This window comes from Gobio gobio, assembly GCF_949357685.1.
Source record: "Gobio gobio genome assembly, chromosome: 11".
NCBI classification, from domain to species: Eukaryota; Metazoa; Chordata; class Actinopteri; order Cypriniformes; family Gobionidae; genus Gobio; species Gobio gobio.
The window spans coordinates 35,185,260-35,210,276 of NC_137104.1; the positions used below are offsets into that span (position 1 = coordinate 35,185,260).

Sequence of the window (25,017 nt, forward strand, 5' to 3'; positions counted from 1 at the left end):
TATAACTTCATATAAAAGATTTATTCAGCCACAAATGTTTTAGTGCTTGGTGGCTATACAAAAACAGATCTACAAACATTAAGTACATACAGATATGGCAATGAAAAGCTCAATTTCTTATCCTTAAATGCCAGCATCAATGCTTAAAAAATATTAAATATACACAGAATAAGTGCTATTGTAGAGGTGAATGTTGGTAACTTGTACATGATGTGACTTTCATCTTGCTGAGTCTGGGTTAACTCTCCGTTAGTGGACATTACATGGGTGCGGCCCCATCAGCCTGTGAGGACGGTGGAGTTTGGTCTGAATTGGAAAGAAAATGAAACTTTTCGAACACTGTGCCAGTGTTGATTAGAATTTGAGTTGTGGCATGTGTTACTCACACATGCCATTGGGAGCTCCAGGCTGCCGAGCACCCATAATCGGCCCAGCACCAACACCAGCACCAGCACCAACACCAGCACCAACACCAGCACCAGCACCAGCACCGCCCACCGGACGACCTGAGAGGGATGCAAAAAACACAATATTATTAAGGTTGATATAAAACAGACTTTGCGATTGCCTGTTCTTCCCTATTGTGACGCATGCCAGAGTGAAAAAGCTTTTTGACTTGATTGCGTTGTGAGTGTGTCAGGACATTCACAGGCAGCGCGTTGTCTTTTGTCTTGTCACGCTTGAATGGTTTAAAAGCTTTTGCATGAATAAGAGCATGATCATAAAATGTAACGCTATAGCCAAAGGATGACAGAAAAAATGGATGCTGCGTTAATTGCGTTAAATATTGTTAATGCATTAAACTGAAGAAATTAAATCGCATGCATTAACATGCAAATTTTGACAGCATTAAATAAATAAATATATATATATATATATAATATTATATTAATTATATTATATTATATTATATTATATATATATATATATATATATATATATATATATATATATATATATATATATATATATATATATATATATATATATATATACATACATACATACATACATACATACACACACACACACACACACACACACACACACACATACACACATCTAAAGGATTATTAGGAACACCATACTAATACTGTTTGACCCCCTTTCGCCTTCAGAACTGCCTTAATTCTACATTGATTCAACAAGGTGCTGAAAGCATTCTTTAGAAAGGTTGGCCCATATTGATAGGATAGCATCTTGCAGTTGATGGAGATTTGTGGGATGCACATCCAGGGCACGAAGCTCCCGTTCCACCACATCCCAAACATGCTCTATTGGGTTGAGATCTGGTGACTGTGGGGGCCATTTTAGTACAGTGAACTCATTGTCATGTTCAAGAAACCAATTTGAAATGATTCGAGCTTTGTGACATGGTGCATTATCCTGCTGAAAGTATGACCACCATGTACCCATCCTCTGATGGCTAAAAAGATGGACATGGTCAGAAACAATGCTCAGGTAGGCCGTGGCATTTAAACGATGCCCAATTGGCACTAAGGGGCCTAAAGTGTGCCAAGAAAACATCCCCCACACCATTACACCACCACCACCAGCCAGCACAGTGGTAACAAGGCATGATGGATCCATGTTCTCTTTCTGTTTACGCCAAATTCTGACTCTACCATCTCAATGTCTCAACAGAAATCGAGACTCATCAGACCAGGCAACACTTTTCCAGTCTTCAACTGTCCAATTTTGGTGAGCTTGTGCAAATTGTAGCCTCTTTTTCCTGTTTGTAGTGGAGATGAGTGGTACCCGGTGGGGTCTTCTGCTGTTGTAGGCCATCTGCCTCAAGGTTGTGCGTGTTGTGGCTTCCCAAATGCTTTGCTGCATACCTCGGTTGTAACGAGTGGTTATTTCAGTCAAAGTTGCTCTTCTATCAGCTTGAATCAGTCGGTCCATTCTCCTCTGACCTCTAGCATCAACAAGGCATTTTCGCCCTCAGGACTGCCACATACTGGATGTTTTTCCCTTTTCACACCATTCTTTGTAAACCCTAGAAGTGGTTGTGTGTGAAAATCCCAGTAACTGAGCAGATTGTGAAATACTCAGACCGGCCCGTCAGGCACCAACAACCATGCCACGCTCAAAATTGCTTAAATCACCTTTCTTTCCCATTCTGACATTCAGTTTGGAGTTCAGGAGATTGTCTTGACCAGGACCACACTCCTAAATGCATTGAAGCAACTGCCATGTGATTGGTTGATTAGATAATTGCATTAATGAGAAATTTAACAGGTGTTCCTAATAATCCTTTAGGTGAGTGTGTGTGTGTGTGTGTGTGTGTGTGTGTGTGTGTGTGTGTGTATATATATATATATATATATATATATATATATGCGCATGCAATTATTTTTTTTCAGTTTAATACATTAACAATATTTAACGCAATTAACGTAGCATCCATTTTTTCTGTCATCCTTTGGCTAGCGTTACATTATATGATCATGCTCTTATTCATGCTCTTACACCATTTAAGCGTGACAAGTCAAGAGAAAGCGCTGTCTGGGAATGTCCTGTCTATGTGACACACACGATAATAACACAATTATGGCAAAATGTCAGTTTTGTTGAGTATTCTCATAAGAGCAGTCTTAAATTAGTTAAAGTCTTAAATGAACGTAAAGTGAGAAAATGAGACACGTGTGAGATCAGCATCATGTGCTGCAGCGTCAGGTCTTAAAGTGACAGCAGCCACTAATGCTGCCTGTCAATAATGTTAATCAAAGAACAAAGACAACAGAGAAAATTACTCACTTTGACTCTCTTGACTAAAGAACTTTTGTAACTTTAATAAGGATTAATCTATAATTAATTTATGTGAGGATTGTTTTAAGTTCACTTAAAATAAAATTCTATTTTTGAAGCCTAATAAAATGTTTAAAAAATAATAGCTTTCAATCACACTGTAATTTTGAATGGCTATAATTAATATTTAAAGGAACACGCCACTATTTTTGAAAATAGGCTCATTTTCCAACTCCCTAAGAGTTAAACAGTTGAGTTTTACCGTTTTCGAATCAATTCAGCCGATCTCCAGGTCTGGTGATAGCACCTTTAGCATAGCTTAGCATAGATCATTGAATCTGATTAGACCGTTAGCATATCACTCAAAAAAATGACCAAAGAGTTTCGATATTTTTCCTATTTAAAACTTGACTCTTCTGTAGTTACATCGTGTACTAAGACCGATGGAAAATGAAAAGTTGCGATTTTCTAGGCCGATATGGCTAGGAACTATACTCTCATTCCTGCGTAATAATTATGGAATTATTTTGAATAAAGATTATGAAGGCACATGATTTAAAAAAAAAAAAAACGATATGCATGGATTAATCATTTAGAATAAATACTGCAATATTCCGTAAAAAATTATATTTGTGAATTTTGATTTCATGGTAACTAAGTATGTTAGTATGCCTGAGAGAAAAGCGTTGACGGTCGTGTGTAAAGCCCAAAGTATATTTCTTTTTCTAATCGTACGCTAGCATTTTCGTACAGTCAAACATGTAGCCTTTCAAAGTATCTCCAGAAGTTATGACCGATTGTACCTTTTAAACTAAAGTTGCGGCTATCTCATAGCCCCCTCACACATTTGCTTGTCAATGCATCTGTTATTATTGTAGTCTCTGGTATTTTGTAGTTGTTGTTCCGTCTCTTTAATTTCATTTTCTACTGTGAAACAACAGCCCGAGCCAGTGTTGCTACTTTGTGGAACAACTGATTAGTGCAAAACAAATTCAATGCGCATGTGTGTACAAAGTATGAGCGGTTATAAAAACCGGTCAAAGCACCTACTATTCTGGTGACGAAATTTACATCTCACGGCTAAAAACTGAAGTATACTTTGGGCCTAAGGGTGTACCGTGGTGAAGAGGGTTGTATGCAGTACTGCTGCTCTGTGTGGCTCCCGTTTGCTGCTGAGGTTCCACGGTCTGTCGTGCCTTCAGCTCGGCATATTTCACCTGCTCCAGGTGGAAGTTCTGCCTCTCTGACAATAACTGTTGTCTCTGCTGCTCCAGCTACAACATACAGATGTCACATGAAGTTTAAACATCCTGAAATCTCTACATTAAAAAGCAGTTGGCAGTCAACAACATCTTTAGAAGATTTGGAGCAACATGAGGGTGAGTAAAATAATAACATTTTCTTTTTTGTGTGAACTACCCCTTTAAGAGATTAATGAAAACTATGAATGCATTGTTTAGCACAAACAATACATCAATGGAAATTAAGATGCAGGTCATAAAACAGTGCATTAAAAGAGAACCTAGTGTCCTCTCAAAAGTTTCTTGTAGTCTTGGAGAGATGCCAGGTCTTGCTTGAATAAGGCACACTGACTCACAGCCTCTTTTTCTCGATCCATAATGGTCTCTAGCTCTTCAAAGTGTCTCAGTTTGATCTCCAACTTTTTCATCTGAGTCTCAACCAGGAGAGCCACTAGAGATTTGATCTTCCTCTCTTCAACAGCAGCCAAGTGCTAGAGGGAGAGAAGAGTTCAGATGAATCACTTTTTTGGTCAGTTAATGATCGTGGTTCTTTAGGGGCCACATGAAAAGAGGTTTGACATTCACCTTTGCTTTGGTTGCTGCAGAGGCCAGCGCTGAAGCAGCAGCTGTTGCAATGTTTCCCTCCACCAGCTCAAGCTCTACCCTCCTTTTCATCTCCTCTCCGTCCCCTTGGGTAAGGCCCATGTCAAAACTCTCCTCTGGATAGACATACAAAGAGTATGAAAGATAAAGAAATTCAGAAATCATACACAATCACACTGCCTACAGTATTGCATGACTACTCGATTTTTTTCACAACTTGTCAGAAACAAGCGAAGATGACACGGGTAAAGAACAAAAGCATGCATATGCACTACTGTTCAAGAGTTTGGGGTTAAAAATATTTTTTTTATTTTTTAAGAAATTAATATTTTTATTGAGCAAGGATGCATGAAGCTGATCAGTGACAGTAAAAGCATTAACATTGTTAAAAAAAATTATTTCTACTTTAAATAAATGCTTTCTTATCTTTATTTTAATGAAAGTATCCTAGAAAAAATATATCACTGTTTCCACAAACATATTAAATATTAAGACATTGTTTTCAAAACATTGATAGTAATAAGAAATGTTTCTTGAGCATATTAGAATGATTTCTGAAGGATCACGTGACATGAAAACTAGAGTAACGGCTGCTGAAAATTCAGCTTTGCCATCACAGGAATAAACAACATTTTAAAATATATTAAAATAGAGAGAATTTCTTTTTAAATTGCAATATTTCACAAAAGTACTGTTTTTACTGTATTTTTTTATCAAATAAATGCAGCTTTGGTGAGCATAAGATACTTTCAAAAACATTAAACAAAATCTTAGACCCCACAAAGCACTTCTAACATGCTTTGTGACTATTAAGAGTTACGGGTTCACTTTTTTTCCACATTTTTTTGTAATTCAAATATATGTTTGGCATATAGGTTGTTATACACAGCTAAAGTCATGGTGCAGGGAGAAATGTTAGATCAATGTTAAATGTTAGCATCACATAAAAATACAGAAGATTTGCATACTATGCATACTGGATTAATTTCAAATGTAGTCTGAGTAGCATGGTTGCATACCATTTTGATCACCTTCAGTGTACCTTCAGCTTCAGTAAATATTTAACAACATAGCAGCTATGTGTTAAATGAAGGTGAATGAATGCAAAGAGTTTAAATATGCAGAGCATCTGTTATTCTCTGACCTGCTGTGCTCTCCTCTCCTCTCTCTCCTTCACTCTCTTCTTTCTCCTCGTTCTTCACACATGCTCCCTCTCCCAAGATGCTGTCACCCTCAAGCTACAACAGAAAATACATGCTCAGTGACAATCACACCTTCCTTATTAAGATTTGTAAAGCAAGACTATAAAAAAAGCAAAATGGATGATTATTTGTAACTGAAGAAGCTTCTCATACCTTTTCATGCTGATCATAATCAGTGTTCATCGTTTCTATGCCACTCCCATCTAAACAAAAAAAGAGAGAACCATACAAGTCATAATACTAATGTTAATCATAAACTGTATTATGTAATATTTGGTGTATAGAGGTCATATAAGGCGATTGTTTAAATTACATTAAACATTATGAAAATTCTTTCACTTACTGCCCTCCCCTGGATGTTTCAGGTACGACAATTCCAAGGACTCTAAAATGGCTCTTGTTTTAACATACACTACCTTTCAAAAGTTTGGGGTCAGTAAGATTTTTTGTATGTTTTTGAATATACAGGGAGTGCAGAATTATTAGGCACGTTGATTTTCTGATCATATTTTCTTTCCAGGCACATTTGACCAATTCCAAACCACAGTAATCCTAATAACTACTATTGATTTAGTATTTAATAATGTATAAGTGATATATAATTGTTCATGAAGGCTGGAAATGAAAAACACCTTATATTCAGGTGTGCAGAATTATTAGGCATGTTTTCTTTTACAGATAAATTGAGCCAAAAAAGAGATTTAACTCAGACTGAAAAGTCAAAAAGTATTAAATGCCCATGAGAAGGATGCAATACTAATGCAATACTAGACATTGCAGTTAAGGCATGACCATTGGACAGTGAAATGCTCGTTGGGTCAGCAGGATCTGACAAAAACAGGTGGTGAAGAAAAGACACCTGTTAACTGGAAAAGAATTAAGAATTAAGGTGAAGAATTAAGGGTGAAACCATCAGGAACCCTTTAGTCTCCAGCGCCACCATTTTCCAGAGCTGCAACCTACCTGGAGTCTCCAGAAGTGCAAGGTGTCAGGATCTCAGAGACTTCAGTTAGGTAAAGAATCCTAAAAAATGACCCCCACTAGATAAGAATCACAAGCTGGAGTGTTGTAAAATACATGAAGAAGGTTTTTTTATAGGCTTTATGGACAGATAGGTTGAGAGTGACTCTTGAAGGACCAGCACCACATCCTCTAGTACCACTGTTTGAAGAATTCATCTGCCAGAATCTGGCAGTACGTTTTGGGAGTTCATTTTTAGTCGATCTCTGCAAAACGGACTTCAGGATGGACTAAAATTAACTCCCAAAACGTACTGCCAGATTCTGGAAGATGAATTCTTCAAACAGTGGTACTAGAGGATGTGGTGCTGGTCCTTCAAGAGTCATTCTCAACCTATAAAACCTATAAAGCCTATAAAAAAGCAGGCTTCATGTATTTTACAACACTTCAGCTTGTGATTCTTATTTAGTGGGGGTCATTTTTTAGGATTCTTTACCTAACTGAAGTCTCTGAGATCCTGACACCTTGCACTTCTGGAGACTCCAGGTAGGTTTCAGCTCTGGAAAATGGTGGCGCTGGAGACTAAAGGGTTCCTGATGGTTTCACCCTTAATTCTTCACCTTAATTCTTAATTCTTTTGCAGTTAACAGGTGTCTTTTCTCCGCCACCTGTTTTTGTCTGACCCTGCTGACCCAACGAGCATTTCACTGTCCAATGGTCATGCCTTAACTGCAATGTCTAGTATTGCATTAGTATTGCATCCTTCTCATGGGCATTTAATACTTTTTGACTTTTCAGTCTGAGTTAAATCTCTTTTTTGGCTCAATTTATCTGTAAAAGAAAACATGCCTAATAATTCTGCACACCTGAATATAAGGTGTTTTTCATTTCCAGCCTTCATGAACAATTATATATCACTTATACATTATTAAATACTAAATCAATAGTAGTTATTAGGATTACTGTGGTTTGGAATTGGTCAAATGTGCCTGGAAAAAAAATATGATCAGAAAATCAACGTGCCTAATAATTCTGCACTCCCTGTATACATATATATTTCAGAACATTCAAGTGCTGTCAAATCGATTAAATCACATCCAAAATAAAAGTTTGTGTTTACATAATGTGTGTGTGTACAATTAATATGTATATATAAAAACACAGACATGCATGTATACATTTAAGATTTTTTTTTATATTTATATGTATATAAAATATATTTAAGATAGATATAGAGATATATATATATATATATATATATATAGTATAGACATGCAAATATTCCTTAAATATATACATGAATGAGTGTGTATTACATAATTATACACGCATATATATTATGTAAACACAAACTTTTATTTTGGATGCGATTAATCAATTTGACAGCAAAAAAATTCTCTCAGTAGCCATTACTTCAGTGTCACATGATCCTTCAGAAATCATAATAATTAATAATCGTAATAATATAAATATTATTACTAGATATAAAAATCTTATTATTCCAAACTTTTGAAAGTTAATGTACAATGTAATTTGACAAGCAGTTGGACATTTAGTGCAACTGGTTTTAACATGCATTTTAAATGTGAATTTGGGTTGCTTTGATGTTGTGACTACATGCATGACTTAAAAAAAACATTACACACATAAAAAAGTGAGATAAGTACCAGTCTTTTCTGAATGGTCAGCATCAAGTCCTGCAATGCCACCTGTTTGAAGCATAAAGGCCGGATCTAAATTATGCCCAACTCTCTGTGCTTTGTGAAAGCTGGCATTGAATAACTCTGGCGGGGCCTCTTCTCTTGCTCTCGAGAACTCCTCTGAAAGACAGTTAAAACATTAAATATGTATTTTCTCTCAGCATATCTTCAAATCAGCACACTCTAACAAACAAATGCTTACCTAAAGCTGCCTTGGCAGCTGCGGAGGCCACTCGAGGGTCAACCACAGATGCAAGGAAAGCAACAGTGCTCATTACAGGGTTCCCTGATTGGCTGAAGGGAACAGGCTGATAGGCAAGAGGACCCATTGAGGCTTCAGAGTTCTCTAGGTATGGGTCCTCTATCGGCAACCGCAAGAAGTGAAGAATACAGTCATCCTGTGTGCGGCTGCCCACGTGCTCCGACACCTTATTCCAGTCATCTTTATACATCTCCAAAGCCTGAGAAGAGAGATATAGCATACAAATAATGACATCCTTTATCAGGCCAAGGGCCCCTCGATGGATAGAGATCAGAGACTTCCATTACATAAAACTGAGGCTGCGTTCAAAATTGCATACTATCTTGAGTAGGTTCTTATTTTGAATAAGTACTTTGCAAGTGCTAAAAAAGTAAGTTCTATATAGTCTGAATATACTACATACACCATGTTGTCAATATCATGTGACCAACCAGCGTCAGTTCCGTTGCTCCACTGCCATTCTTTCCTGTGGCCTCATGGGATAGTAAAGTGTCCATCGTATGCACACCTCAGAAACTTGCAGGTAGTAGTACACCTTTCAAATACTTTTTCCCTACTCTTTTATAGTACTGTGAATTCGGACATACTTTTGTCACCTACTGTATATAGTAGGGAATGCGATAATATATTATTATTATATAATTACTTTTAAATGTACAGCTCCATATACAGTCAAACCAAAAATTATTCAGACACCAGATATACTTTTTAAGTAGTGGGTGCAGGACACTATAGATAGTTAATTTATGTAAGTGAGGACAGCAAAATAAAGTAAACCGTGACATATTATACCCAAAAATTCTTCATACAGTAAACTACCAGTAAAATTGATACAAATTTGGGACCAAAATTATTCAGACACTTTGACCTGACCATGTTTTGTTTATTGTTTTTTCTTTAATTGCTAAACAACAGACTGGACAAAATTATCAAGATGAATTTGTTTTATCACTGAGTTCTTGTCATATTCTATTACCATTTTCTAAACTATGGAGAATAAAGTGTGATAATGTGAGAAAATGTTGAAGGTGTCTGAATACATTTTGGTTTGACTGTAGATTAGATTTTAATTTGACTTCATTTGTAATATGGAAGGGATAATAGGAATGTAGCTAGATTATATATTTATAAACATTTTTGTAATTAAGGTTAGAGTCTATTGTAATTACTTGACATAAAAAATTATTGGCAACCTCCTGCAGTACTTCAGTTAAAGACTCCCGGATACAAATCTTTAAGAATTCAAAAAATCTTGTTGACTGTTTGAATGGCTTACCTCCAAAAGCAAGAGTGTTTCCTGTTCTGTCCATTCTCTCCCTGCGTTTGCGCCTTTACTCTAAAAGTTGAAAGAAAGAAAAAAAACTAAGACAGAAAGCAAGCACACAGTATTCAGATGATGAAGCTCAATGCAATCAATAGATTCTAGAAAGTTCTGGTAAAGCACCACTAAACTGAAACTATGAATGTTGCAAACATTGTGTGTTTTTACCTTCGGATGTTTCTTTGCATAAATATCATTCCGTAGACCAAAATTCTGTAGGTCAGATGGTTTTTCTCTTAATTTCTCTGGGAAATGCAACATATGCTGGGAGGCTGAAACCTTTCAACACACAACAAATAAACAATATATCAAATTGATTAAACATTTTGTAAAATGACCGTTAAACTGTATAATAGGCAACTGATTGCTTTCAACTCAAATCCATATTTCATGTCACTTTATTAGATACAGTAAGTAGACAAGTAATAAATGTAGTTCTTTCGTGACCAGGACTGGCTGAATGTAAGAGGTAATCATCATTGTTAATACCTGTAAGGGTCTGTGTTGTAGTGGGACAAGTCCGGATGGTGTGTCTGTAAGAACGTTAAAGTGTGGCGTTGGGGGTGGGCCCATGGGGAGGGGTCGACTTTCTGCATCGACCTGATAATTTATCAGCCCCCACTGCTCCAAAAACGAATGAACCCTAAAACGCACATCAGCTGGTTTATAAATGAATTACAAATTATTTTGCACCGGTGTCAAAGTAAGTGGGTTCAAGTAATACACACACCTTATAAGTGCACACACATCTCCTGTCAGGTTTCGTCTGCAGGAGCTTGAGGTCAGATACTCCTGAGGGTTCAGCCGGTATGTGTCAATCATGAAGTTGCGGTAGGCAAGATATCTACAAACAAAATATGAACAGGTTTAGGACCCACTTTATATTAGGTGGCCTTAACTACTATGTGCTAACATTTAAATTAATCATTTGATTACTACAATACAATTTATTGTGTACATACATGTTTTTACATTGTACTTACATTTTAAAAATCTGTAATTCATTTCTGTAGTTACATTTATAATTATACTGTTGACACTTCCCTTAAACTTACCCATACCACCACACCTGTCCCTAACTTTACCCGTATCCCACCTCATTATCAGCGAAAAGTGTTTTGCAATACAATATGAACACAACTCAAGTACATTAATACACATTTTTTTATGTAAGTACATAGTAGTTAAGGCCATCTAATATAAAGTGGGACCCATGTTTAATTAGAGTTCAGTATGATGAATCTGATACAGATAGTATGTGCATATATATATGCATACACACTGACTTACATTTCTGGTGCTTTGGACTTATTTTTCCCATTGAAGAACTCGGGCAGAGCTCGTCTCTCTATTTGATGAATACTAACACAGAAAAATAAAACAAAACAATCATCTATTTCTCTATGTAAAAATGTATACGAATGGCAAATGCCCGAGTATGCGCAGAGCACTAGGCCTCAGCTGTGATATGTAAAACTAAGAATTTCAGTTGGCGTAATCTGGACACTTTTTCAGTTAAACCCTCACCAGTTGTAGTCAAACCATGAGGCATAGGTGGGCACAATGATGTGATGCGTTTGCTCTGTGGCACTCTCCTCCCCCTCCATCCCACGGCCGAACTCCCTCTGCTCTTCCTCATCCTGCACACACAATAGGTCAGAACTCACATATTTAAAGAATACTGCTGACTGCAACTGGGTTCTGGATTAGACTTGACAAAAAGCAACCATGACAGACTGACTTACTCTGACACCAGAGAGCAGGTCCTCTTCTTGGTCATCTGAGAGGAACACATAGATATTCTAGGTTATTACTGATATCACAGGAATACAAAACGATTCACTGAACAGAGAATCCCACAAACAAATTTACCTAAATCAGCCATAATGCCTCCTTTGACTGGAGTGTTTTCACTGTCTTTTTTCAGGTTCACTGTAGTCAATGAGAAATAAATAATGTGTTAGACTCCCAACATTAACCTGAGCACTAAACACAGGGCAGAAAAAAAAGCACCTTACCATTTTTAGGCAGAACGACCTCCTCCATGTTAGGGACTGGGGTGGGATCCTCCATGTCTTTAGTGAGGTCCTCCTCTGGCTCTGCCTCTTCTGGTTGGCCACGCCTCTTATACACCCCTGAGCTACTGGTTTAAGTTAGAATCAAATGTAATCCCAAATCAAACTACAGGGGATCCCTGACTAAAAATGTGGCATAGTAGGGACTACAAAGCAAGAGATTTTCTTTTACCTTTTTTTTCCTCCCTTCTTCTTAGACTCAGAGGATGGTGGAGAGGGGGAGCGCCGGCGCTTCTTCCCAGGTTTCTGCTCCTTGTGAAAGAGAAAACAAATAAAAAGAGTCAGTAACACTTTATTTTCAGGTGCCGAAGTTACACATTACTACATACTTACTATAGTAATAACTGTAAACTATGCACAATTACAAGTAGGGATGCACCGAATCCATATTTTTGGGTTCGGCCAAATACCGAATCCACTGGTTAAGATTCGGCCGAATCTGAAAGCGAATACCGAATCCTTCTCCCATCCTCAGTCCATTATCACAGTAAACACATTAACGAAGTAAACAACGTCCACAGCAGTGTAGGGATGCTATTGACCATTTAACCGTTAAACAAAAGTAAGAACTTTGACCGATTAATACTATCAGTTAAACGGTTTAAAAGAGGTTGTTTTCTGCCGCGGGTTTAACGGTCAACAGGCTGCGCTCCAGACTAACCCACATCACTTAGACATGTTGCTTAAAAACAAACAAACAAACAAACAAACAAACAAACGTACAAGGTGTGGATTGAGGTATTTTTATTTGACAAAAAAAAAAAACAATTCCGGTTCTTCAAAGCTTACGGATTCAGTGTATTTTCGTTTTGTCATCTTAATTTGGTAATTATTTAAGTGAAAAATATTTAGTGTAGGTCTGTATTTTATTCTTTTTATTTATATTTTATCTGGTCTATATGCGGCTGTTTGCACGGTAAAATAAAATACATTTTGTCCGCTGTCTGTAGAATCCTTCATGCACAACTCGTATTCTCTCGGATGTTTCATACGCAAATGTTTTAACAGCGGCTGTTGTTTAGGGTCCTTGTCATCACGAGACAAATCGGCATTGCAAATTGAACATGTAGCTCGACTTGAATCGCCTTCTTTTGACTTAAAGTAGCTACTGCCACGTTTTATGTTCATGAGTTTCATTTTTTCACTTTCAACAGCGTAGTCATTACGTTCGACCAGCGGGGCACGCATAGTGCAAGCCTAGGGTTCGGGTTCGGTGGAAAAAAATTCTGAGGTTCGGCAGAAACCGAACCCGTCAAAAAGCCCAATATTCGGCCAAATCCGAACCCGAATCCTGGATTCGGTGCAAGTAACTAACCCTAACTCTACAGTAAGTACAATTTAATTACAAGATAATTAATGTTACTCAGTACTTATTTGCATAAGTACAAAGTAACTACATCACCTTAAATTAAAGGGATAATTCACCCAAAAATGAAAATTAGCCCATAATTTACTCACCCTCAAGTCATCCTAGGTGTATATGACATTCTTCTTTCAGATGAATAAAATCTGAGTTATATTACAAAAGTCCAGGCCAATCCAAGCATTTGAATTGGATTCACAGTTGCTCTGTTTTTGAAGTCCATAAAAAGTGTATCTGCCCATCAAATAATGTGCTCCACGCAGCTCCGGGGTGTTATTAAGGCCTTCTGAAGCGAATCGACGCGTTTGTGTAAGAAAAATATTCATATTTTTAACTTTATCAAGAAAACTTTCGACCAACCGCCTTCCCTGTTCAATTTATGGAAAAATTGTTGAAAGTTCCCCTGCTGATCGAAAGACTAACACGACCAGGTCCGCTCGTCATGACGTCACGTACGCATCTTGAGTTTCACTTTCAACATTCAACATTTTTCCATGGAATGCGGTCGGTCAAAAGTTTGCTTGATAAAGTTAAAAATATGAATATTTTCGATTTGCTTCAGAAGGCCTTATTAACACCCCGGAGCCGCGTGGAGCAGTTATTTGACGGACAGATGCACTTTTTATGGACTTCAAAAACAGAGCAACTATGAATCATTGTTCTAATGCTTGGATTAGCCTGGACTTTTGTAATATAACTCAGATTTTATTCGTCTGAAAGAAGAATGTCATATACACCTCGGATGACTTGGGGGTGAATAAATTATGGGCTAATTTTCATTTTTGGGTGAACTATCCCTTTAAAGTGTAACTAAAGAGTCTAAAAGGACAAGTATTTTTAAAGGATTAGTTCACTTCAAAATGAAATTTTCCTAAGAATTTACTCACCCCCCCATCTCATTTAAGATGTTCATGTCTTTCTTTCTTCAGCCGAAATAAATAAAGTTTTTTTCAGGGAAAACTTTCCAGTATTTTTTCTCCACATTATGTACTTCAATGGTTGACGGTCCAAATCATTGCAGGGCTTCAGAGGGCTCTGTACGATCCCAAAATAAATAAATAAATAAATAAATAAATAAATAAATAAATAAATAAATAAATAAATAAATAAATAAATAAATAAATACACTTTTTAACCACAAATGCTCGACTTCAGTGTTGTGCATCTTCACAACGTATGACGTCATCACGTCGGAAAGGTCATGAAAAACTCAGATTTTACCTTGTTTTACCTTTGTAAAGGGTGTTTGTTAGTTTTTGCACATTAGTTTTAACACTGGGTTGGTACTTCCACGTACGTCACGGGCGTGACCTTTCCGACGTAATACGTTGTGAAGAAGAACAACACCGAAGTCAAGCATTTGTGGTTAAAAAGTATATAAATTTGAATTTTTTTGGAAGATGACAGATGGTTTCGCTAGATAAGACCCTATTCCTCGTCTGGGATCATGCAGAGCCTCTGACTGAAGCCCTTCGAAACTGCTTTGATTTGGACCTTCAACCCGCTAGTTGCCATTTAAGTCCATTATGTGGAGAAAAATCATGGAATGTTTTCCTCAAAAAACTTGAACAAGACATGAACATGTTGGATGAGATGGGAGTGAGTACATTATCAGGAATTTTTAATATTGAAGTGAACTAATCCTTTAAACAAAAACAAAACTCCAAAGCAAAAGCAACTACAAACTAAAATAAATTTAGCAAAACAAAAAAGGCATGAAATTAGATAACAAATGAACATACCTCTGTGCTTTGGTAGATATGCCTGCGGAAACTCATGCTATTCCCATTCTCGTCAATCTCATAGTCTTCCTCGTTCATCCACTCATTATATGTGTCTGTGTCGAGAATCCATTTGGCATGAACCTGAGAAAATAAAAGGTGTTCAAGTAGCTATTTAGACTTTTATGTCATTACAAATAAGAGCACATCTTAAATTTCATATCATATTTTAATTAGAGATCCACTTATTTATCGGCTGCGGATATTATTTGGTTGCTTTTTTTAAATCAGTTTAAAACCTTTGGCATATCTGCTATTATGGCATGAAAAAGGCTGATATCAACCCAGTTTCTTAATTAACTGCGTGAAGGCACAGAGTTGTGTAGTGTCTTTCTATTTATTATAGAAATATGTAATGTTTTATAATAATAAGTCAAATATGAGTTAATGATGTTAAAAATAACCTGAAGTTTATGATGTCTTGTTTGCTTTTTTTCATCTTACTTTGTGCCTCTCTTATATTGTTGGCCTGTTGAATATTAAATGGATTCAATCCATGTTCAATGAAAATGATTTGATGATGCAGCAATAAACTAGCTAGTATACCTTAAAAGTGTCTAACTTAAAAGTTTTTGCCTATACTAAAGGCATACAATTACCACATGTTTGAATATATTTAGGAGACATTACTTTCATTACATTCACATACTTGTTTTTCCAAATAAATAACTTTAAAATATACATTCCGTGTTAGAATGTCTTTTTTTGGCCTGTGTGATCTCGCCCACTGCCAATTTACCTAATAGTATTTCAACACCCCGGGTTACCAGTTGGAGGAAAATACAGAGTATTGCAGCAATGGAAGCCAGAAAACAAATTGGGTAGGAGATCATATATTCTACCAAACCTAAAAAGCCACAGCATCCATCTAAAAACAACTCTATCCAATATTTTAAATTTGGACTGCAGTACCCATTTCAACCACTAAAATAGTAAAACTGCACATTTAATTCATGCTATCGGCTATGTATTCACTACATTCACTACTATTAAAATTCACAATTTTAATGACATAAGTTCAAATAATTGCGCAAGTGACATATCTTTATCAGAATTGGCCAATAGTTGTTTGTTAAAATCTGTATATCTGTGCACCCCTAATTTTAATCATTGTTGGAACCCAACAACTGACAAAAAGACATACATAAATTAGTGTGGGGGATCATGGGAACTCAAGGTATTAATACTAAAATATTTTTTTCACCTTCCAGCACCTGTCTGGGTTGGGAGGTTCCTCCACTTCTCCATCTATATCGTTTGCTGATACAAGCGAGTCATAACTAAAAAAATAAAATATGAAACATACATCATTAGTGGAAAACAGAGCAAAATTTTGCGTAAAACTGCACATTTAGATTACATATGCAAATGTGTGATGTATTCTCTACCTGTCCGGACACATCCCCCAATGTATCATCACATGCCGATCCAATCGCATGACTGGTCGAAGCCACTCTTCTGGAAAAGGCCCAACATTGAATGTTATACAGAGGGAGATATGAACAGTTTCACAGATACACCAAGACGCTGCATATTTAACCAATAAATACACATCCTTCCTGCCTGCACAGACAGAAAGATAAAATTCTGTCAGGACCACTATCGTCAAAGACGATTGACAAGTAGCATACAGTTTGGATTGGCGGCATGTAGAGCTAAACGATTAATCGTTAAAAGATCGCGATCTCGATTTAAACACCTACGCAATTGAACTGACAACGATTCTGCTTTGTCTATTATGCCTGTTTCACATCGCAATCGTCAGCAAAGTGCGAACTGCGCATGTGTTTTTTCGCTGCCCAGGTTAATGAATTAGAGGGTTGGCCACCACGCATCCGATGTGAATGCTCTCACGCACATACTGGCGCGAAGTGAGCTGACCAAAGCAATCGTTTTCAGATCATTCCTATGGAAGTTGAGCTAGCACGTGAGCATGAAGCTCAACTTCCATAGGAATTAATTGAAAACACTTGCTTTGCTCTGCAGCGTAGCATGGATAAGAAAAGAGAGCGCATTCTGAATCAAAGAGGAATATCAGAAGTCCTGACTATGGAAGAGAGGCAGAGCTGGGGATGGAGGAGGGTAATTAGCTCCTGAGCCAGGTGATAAAGCTGCTGATAATATGGAATGGACCTACAGTGCATCCAGAAAGTATTCACAGTGCTTCACTTTTTCCACATTTTTTTTTATGTTACAGTCTTATTTCAAAATGGATTACAATCATTATTTTCCTCAAAATTCTATAAACAATACCGCATTATGACAACGTGAAAGAAGTTTGTTTGAAATAGCAAATTTATAAAAAAAAAAAAAAAACCCGATAAAATTCACATATACATAAGTATTCACAGCCTTTGCCATGATCAGGTGCATCCTGTTTCCACTGATCAACCTTGAGATGTTTTTTTTTACAACTTGATTTGAGTCCAAGTCCAAGGAATTGTCTGTAGACCTCAGAGACAGGATTGTATCGAGGTACAGATCTGGGGTACAAAAACATTTCTGTAGCCTAGAAGGTCCCAATGAGCACAGTGGCCTCCATCATCCGTAAATGGAAGAAGTTTGGAACCACCAGGACTCTTCCTAGATCTGGCCGCCCAGGCAAACTGAGTGATCGGGGGAGAAGGGTCTTAGTCAGGGAGGTGACCAAGAACCCAATGGTCACTCGGACAGAGCTTCAGCATTTCTGTGAGGAGAGAGGAGAACCTTCCAAAAGTTCAACCATCTCTGCAGCACTCCATCAATCAGGCCTGTATGGTAGAGTGGCCAGACGGAAGCCACTCCTCAGTAAAAGGCACATGACAGCCCACCTGGAATTTGCCAAAAGGCACCTGAAGACCATGACCATGAGAAACAAAATTCTCTGGTCTGATGAAACAAAGATTGAACTCTTTGGCCTGAATGGCAAGCGTCATGTCTGGAGGAAACCAGGCACCGCTCATCACCTGGCCAATACCATCCCTCCAGTGAAGCATGATGGTGGCAGCATCAAGCTGAGGGGATGTTTTTCAGCGGCAGGAACTGGGAGACAGGATCGAGGGAAAGATGAATGCAGCAATGTACAAAGACATCCTCGATGAAAACCTGCTCTAGAGTGCTCTGGACCTCAGACTAGGGTGAAGGTTCATCTTCAAACAGGGCAACGACCCAAAGCACACAGCCAAGATAACAAAGGAGTGGCTACGGGACAACTCTGTGAATGTCCTTGAGTGGCCTAGCCAGAGCCCAGACTTGAACCTGTTTGAACCTCTCTGGAGAGATCTGAAAATGGCTGTGCACCAGATGGAGCTTGAGAGGTCCTGCAAAGAAGAATGGGAGAAACTGCCCAAAAAGAGGTGTGCTTATGAAGTTTGTAGCATCATAGTCAAAAAGACTTGAGGCTGTAATTGGTGTCAAAGGTGCTTCAAAGTATTGAGCAAAGGCTGTGAATACTTATGTACATGATTTTTTTTATTTTATTTTATAAATTTGCAAAGATTTCAATCGTCTTCTTTCACGTTGTCATTATGGGGTATTGTCAGAATTTTGAGGAGGTAATGAATTTAATCCATTTTGGAATAAGGCTGTAACATAACGAAATGTGGAAAAAGTGAATTCCTATAGGTAGACGTGGATCAACTGACAGTGAGCTGATGCGAGCTTGACTGACATGACCTGCCAGAACGAATGTTACACTTGATAAAAATATACACACCTTCATCTGCTGTAGAGGATGATGCGGGGTATACCTGGTGGGTGGCTTGTGACCTCTCCTCTGTTACTGTGCCCTGAAAAGGCAAGACAAAATTGTGTATGCACTAATCAACAATGTGTTTATTAGCAATGTGCACACACTAGTATGTGAGACAAATGTTACGTATTATTATTACATGAAATATTAATCGTTTTTTGTGTGTGACGAGTACTTGACTACAAAATTACTCTAAATGGCCATCTGTAGTATCAAGTGTGTAGTGATTATATTTCTCCACTTCTTTGGTCCTTTTGTTTTTCCACTGACCTGGTGTCGCACAACAATGTCTTTGAGTTTAACAGCTTGCTTCTGTTCAAGATCAGGGGACAGGTACACCACAGGTCTGCTTAATAAGTTATTCTAGCAAAAACAAAACACAGAGGTCAGATACTGTACCACACTTGGATTTGCTCATGATCTTCGTCTTTGCAAAAGATCCAAGCACAAATACCTGTATCAGAGTTTTCTCCACACAGACGAACATCTCTACATTGCGATCCAATCTGGATGGATTCTGAAGATCAAAGCGCCTCCTTTAATAAAAATAAAAAAGATGACACACTAGATGAGAAAAGTTTGACATAATCTTTATAGGACACTCAATTTTATTAGCTAAGGAATCATAGCTTACATTTACCGTTAGCAGTGGGCGGTATGATGACCAAAATCTTACATCATGGAACAGTATAAGTAACTTTAATTATATAATCATATTATATTTAAAAAATTAAGTTTGGGGTCAGTATTGTTTTAAAGGAATTAATACTTTTATTCAGTTATTACTTTTTCCTGTATTTTTGAGCAAGTGTATGTGTTGGTGAGCTTGAAAGACTTCTTTCAAATACCTTAAAAACTCTTACTGACCACAATCTTTTGAAAGGTAAAATATATATAGACTTGATGGGTATAAACCTAAAGATTACACATAAAAATAATATGAGAAGTAAAAATAAATGGTACATTAGAATCTCTACACACACATTTATGCCGTTATACCATCCAGCACTATTCTGCATTAATACTAACCAGCCCTGTTCCGTCTTAAACTTGTACGCTGAACCCAGAATATGACAGAGAGCACTGCCGGGCCTCAGGTCCTGAAAACACTTTGCCTGAGGACAAAGAAACAATGCTGAAACAAATTCACATGGATCATGATTTGACTGATGCAGTGTTGTAGTGATGATATCTTCCGTGACTCAGTCAACTTGGTTACAAATTAAAAAATTGTGTATATAAATTTACAGGGTACAGGAATAAACGTGCTTATGTACGGCTTGTCAGAGAAAAAAGTGGAAAAGCAGCAACTCACTGGGAGTTTTGTGAAGCTTGGGTTATTCGCTCGCCGACCAAATGTGTCTTCCTGAAATTGCAGCAGTTGGATGACCAGACCAGACAGAGACTTGCTGGAGGGAGCATCAGTCTGCACATACTTGAGAGGGGGGAAAAACACTATCAATTAATCTTATTTTTAAAATTACACAACCATTTGCAACCAGTAAAAAAAGGGACAACAATTGTTGCAAAGAGGCTTAAGAGTGTTTAGGCGCTTTCCCTACAAATGGTCTTTGCTACTCACTGTTCTGGTTTACACACAAACAGTTTTAAACATTAAATGCATCATGGAGCGTGCAACCTACACAGTGGATAATGGGCAGGGATGGCATGGCACTGAGAGGGGGTGTGTCAGTTGAGTCAGGTAAACAAACACCTTTGACCACAAACCTGTTCTTACAAACTTAAAGCTGCTAGCATGCTGCTAGCATAAACATTTACTTAGATCGCATCTTATGGAAACTACAAATCATTTTTTTTAATATACTGAATCAAAGGGTGGAGTTGTGGAGTTTGATATCACCATAACTTTATTGCTAACATGAACACGGGGTGAAGGTTGTCACTTCTGTCCTGTCAATTACGTATTCTGTCGAGTTAGCTTTTCATTTCTGTATTATACAAGACCAACAGACAAAATACCAGGTCAGTATTTTAAGAATCAGATTAAGAAGTTAATTGGAACTAGAAAGCGACAAAAAAAAGAGCAAGACAAGCTGCCTGTGTAAAAAAAAAAAATTCAAGGAAAGCTTCGGGGGAACGTTATATGTGGTCCTCCTCTGGCTATCTAGCTCGCTAACCTTTTTATAATGCTTTCCAATCCAACTGCGAACTGTTTCCATCTGAGAGATTATTTCCGGGCTCTCCCAGAATTTACAGCACGGCCCACCGTCCATTCTTCGGCTCAATGAAGAGCTGCAACTGCCTTGACTTGTTGTCGTAGGTCCCGCAGCAGCAGATCCTAGGGATTGTGTGGCCATTGTTACATGCTAATTAGCCTCCGCTACCCAGAATGACTGAAGACTCCACAGCGCCTCTAGCGGTTAAACCAAAAAAGGCGCCAACGACGCCTACTGCATACTACGCAGTACATACTGCAAAATGGCCATCATTTTGTTCACAAAGTAGAGGACAGCAATAAACTCGATTAGAATATGGCTAATATAATTTTTTGTCCTCATTGTTAAGAATGTCAAAATGCCCTTGACCATTACTTTTTCAAGACAGTCTCTTGCATGAGATTGCGACTTATTTTGAAGACAAAAAATGTTTAATAGAATAAACCTCTTACATTTTTAAAGGTATAATTATTTTCAATACTGCAAATATTGCTATGGGATCAGGTCATAGCGTGTGACAAACAAAGTGAAAACTAGTTTTTACCCCTAATTCTTTACTGAAGGTTGGGCCAGTGAACGGCGCATGCTCAGTGAGAATAGGGAGTGTTGTAGACAGCCAACAGTGCAGGGAAAGGCAAGACGGGTGAAAAGAGAAGCCCGTCTTCCTTTCGAAAACGAAAAAAATACGCTAACGGGGCTTCGTTGTATGTCGTCGCTTCACACCCGGCCATGCCAACGACACAGCGATGTATTATTACTGCAATCGGAATAAAATGAGCGCTAGTGCAGCCGGGCCTGGAGTGGAGAGTTGTGGGGCCGGGTGTCCGCATAGCGCCAGCCGCTGCTGCGGGGGAGGAGGCTGCGGTGAGCCCGTAAGCGTTGACGGAAGCTCGGCCGCTGCGGCTACAGCCACCAGCGCTGCCCCAGTGCGGAGCTCAGACAGGGAGAGCAGCGTAGCCGAGGCCCAGGCGTTCCGCGAATGGGACGATGCCACCTCCGTTGTTACGGATCCGGCCCAGAAAATGAACGAGGACGGATTTTTTACGAACGGCGCTGCTGATATCACACGGGAGGGAGACGAATGCGCGGAATCGGGGGAATACGGTGGAGGACGCGGGCGTTTTTGTAGACAAAGCGGTGGAGCGGGCGAGGATAACAGCATTAATATTGATCATGAAGGAGCTGGTTTGCGGTGTTTCATGAGCGCTACCATACAGAGGGACGAGCGCAGACCGAGCGTGAGACTGCCGCCGGTGCGCACCGCCAGAGCCCGACGAGGACACACGGCGCACGCCGAGACCGAACGCCCGATGATGACGGCCGCTGCAAGGTGTGGTCACGGGAATTCCGAGCCCGCGGTCATTAAGCGCCGGGGATGCAGTTTCACCCGAGTTTCCAAGAGGGTGTGTTTCTCGGGCACGTACTGCGGCAGCTCGGACGCCGCGGCCCGCGTTGGTTCCAATGGTGAAGCTCATGTGAAGGGTTCCGCGAGCACTGCCGAGACTTTCAAGCGCACGTCGTTACGTCGTATCCAGTGCAACAACACTACTGGGGCCCAAAAAATGAATTTTGCAGCGTGCCCGCCTGATGAAATAGCCCATCTGCCCACATCCAGGACGGCGAAGGGGCGCGTCAGACTGTATAGGGTGCGCTCGTTTCTTGCCAGCTCTGCCCACCATAACAACGGGGTCAGCGGAAACGGTGCCCCTCACAATAGCCTCCCACCGCAGCACTCCCTCCAAGCCCCAGAGCCCGAGTATGACCTACGTGAGTGCGTAAAAAAGCCCATGTGTGCCCTCTCCATCAGTTCTTCTCAGTCCGAGAGTGGGCCTCCTAACGGGACAGAGCCAGAGCCACATAAGTGTGACGGAACAGGTGTGGGCATTGATGCTGAGGGGACTGAGTGCCCCAGCACAGAGCAGATAGAGGCAGTGAGGGATGAAGCCGAACGCAGGCAGGCAGAGCTGGAGGGTCGTACCGACCACCTCTGGAGGCGCTTGCAGGCCGTGCAGGTGAAGCAGGTGGAGAGGCATGTCACAAAGCAACTGCATGGCCTATACAGGAGCACAGGATTGAGCTGCACCAGGAGGCCCAGTGCCGTGTCCAGAAAATCGACTGAGCTGAGCAGGCTGGCACGGAGCTGCAGCGAGATCCTCCGGACTGCAGAGAGTGCTCTGGACTCTGACCACACGGCCAGCAGCTCTGGAGGTGACAGTGACAGTGGCGAAGATCAGGGATTGGAGAGAGGAGGTCGTCGCTTTAGACCACTGTCAATCAAATCAATGTAAGCTTTTCACGTTATGCTTATCCCCAGGTTAAGATCTCTTAACCCTGAGTTAAGCAATGTTTTCAGCAGTGCTCCATTACAATATGCCAAAGATAAAAAAAAATAAAAAACATTCCCAGGGTGATGGAACAAAATAACCAGTGTTAAAGGGATAGTCCACCCAGAAATTAAAATTCTGTCATCATTTACTCACCCTCATGTGTATTCTAAAACTGTAGTTGGTACCCATTGATTTCCAGTGTATTTTTATGTCCATACAGTGGAAGTCAATGGGAACCAAAACTGTTCCTCAAAGTATCCGCTTTTGTGCTCGGAAGAAGAAAGAAAGTCATACAGGTTTGGAATGACATGAGGGTAAGTAAATGATGACACAAATGTGATTTTTGGGTAGACTATCCCTTTAAAAATTACCATTTTAAAAGCTTGCCTATTCTTGTATATACACATGCATGTACACCTACACGTACATATGTACAAAAAGCTTCAGATGAGTCGACTCATTGCATGTTGGTGTTGCTTTTGAATCACTATTGTTCTGTACAATATAAATGCTGTACTGGCACTTGATTCATGGCCGCTACATTAAGAGGCTACAAGGCCCTTTTTCACTGGGCTGTCGAGAATAAATGGGTCAGAAGATTGTTCATCCTCAACTCAGCAAGAGCCTTTTTTTGCATTCCTGTAGCTGAAACAGTAGAGCTTGGCACTTGCAACACCAAGGTCATGGGTTCGATTCCCAGAGTATACATGAACTGATAAAACGTATACCTTCACTGTTAAATAAAGATTGTTTATTGATTTATGGTTCCATGAAGGACCTTAACCATTGCACAGACAGTTCTTTTTAGATGAGAAATGTTCTTCTGATGATTAAAATGTTCTTTACACTAAGGAGAAAAATAGTTAGTGTTGAATGCAGTGTAAGTCACTTTGGATAAAAGCATCTGCCAAATGCATAAATGTAATATGTAAATGTTTTATTCACATTACATTGTATGTTATGCATACACTTTCAGTGTCACTGGCAAAGAATGGCAGTGGGCGGAGAGCAGGGCGTGGCTTGGCAGCAGATGGGTGTGGCTGCAGACTCAAGTGTCAGAGCTGGAGTATCGGACCCGTGCGCTGACGGAGCTTTACACGCATCTTCGACAGGGAAAGGTATTCTGGGTGTTCATGTATGTTTTTAGGTTATTGTGGGTTGTTTGATTCATCTTAACTTTTTATGTTCTGTCCAGGTGCGGTCTGCTTACTCTGTGCCTGACACACCACTCAGAGTATCAAATTCCTCCCCCACATCACACAAACACTGCAAGTCAGTAGACATTTTAACTTGCATACAAACACACACTGATAGATTTTTGGATTTGACATTTAATGTACCATTGTACCACCCCCTAGGTTGTCCTCTGCTGGTGATTCTAACTGGAAGTGTCAGTCAGAAGACCCCACCACCCCGCAAACAGTGCCCTGTCCACCTTCTTCTTCTGCACGGGTTCGACCGTTACTCCGGCAACGGCGTCACAGACTCATTCGACTGGAAGATTGCGCTGCGCTGGGTTCAAAG

General features: G+C 39.3%; 2 protein-coding genes across 3 annotated transcripts in view; one reads left to right on the forward strand and one right to left on the reverse strand.

The window, feature by feature from the left end:
- On the reverse strand, positions 1–21,936 carry smarcc1b (SWI/SNF related BAF chromatin remodeling complex subunit C1b). Of its 2 annotated transcripts, none has more exons than XM_079829470.1 (28): positions 21,128–21,936; positions 20,305–20,424; positions 20,019–20,104; positions 19,444–19,525; positions 19,260–19,352; positions 18,954–19,026; positions 16,648–16,717; positions 16,464–16,539; positions 15,221–15,343; positions 12,288–12,367; positions 12,059–12,183; positions 11,913–11,972; positions 11,786–11,820; positions 11,568–11,680; positions 11,331–11,402; positions 10,771–10,884; positions 10,530–10,683; positions 10,209–10,319; positions 9,996–10,055; positions 8,660–8,918; positions 8,425–8,577; positions 5,951–6,000; positions 5,740–5,833; positions 4,578–4,711; positions 4,349–4,483; positions 3,869–4,025; positions 387–506; positions 1–306 (listed from the first exon to the last, which is right to left on the reverse strand). In XM_079829470.1, the coding sequence occupies exons 1-28, from the start codon at positions 21,305–21,307 to the stop codon at positions 260–262; spliced, it is 2,976 nt and encodes a 991-aa protein (XP_079685596.1). In that variant the 5' UTR covers positions 21,308–21,936; the 3' UTR covers positions 1–259. The 2 variants fall into 2 exon arrangements, with proteins under 2 accessions (XP_079685596.1, XP_079685595.1); XM_079829469.1 differs by having other exon boundaries at positions 12,059–12,180; positions 21,128–21,341.
- The window catches only part of LOC307134037 (KAT8 regulatory NSL complex subunit 1), an 18,276-nt gene continuing 15,017 nt past the window's right edge, over positions 21,759–25,017 (forward strand). Inside the window, exons 1-4 of the mRNA XM_079829468.1 lie at positions 21,759–23,450; positions 24,470–24,611; positions 24,689–24,765; positions 24,852–25,017. Of these exons, the coding sequence (XP_079685594.1) occupies positions 21,913–23,450; positions 24,470–24,611; positions 24,689–24,765; positions 24,852–25,017 (1,923 nt within the window). The 5' untranslated portion in view covers positions 21,759–21,912. The remainder of the gene's footprint in view (positions 23,451–24,469; positions 24,612–24,688; positions 24,766–24,851) is intronic.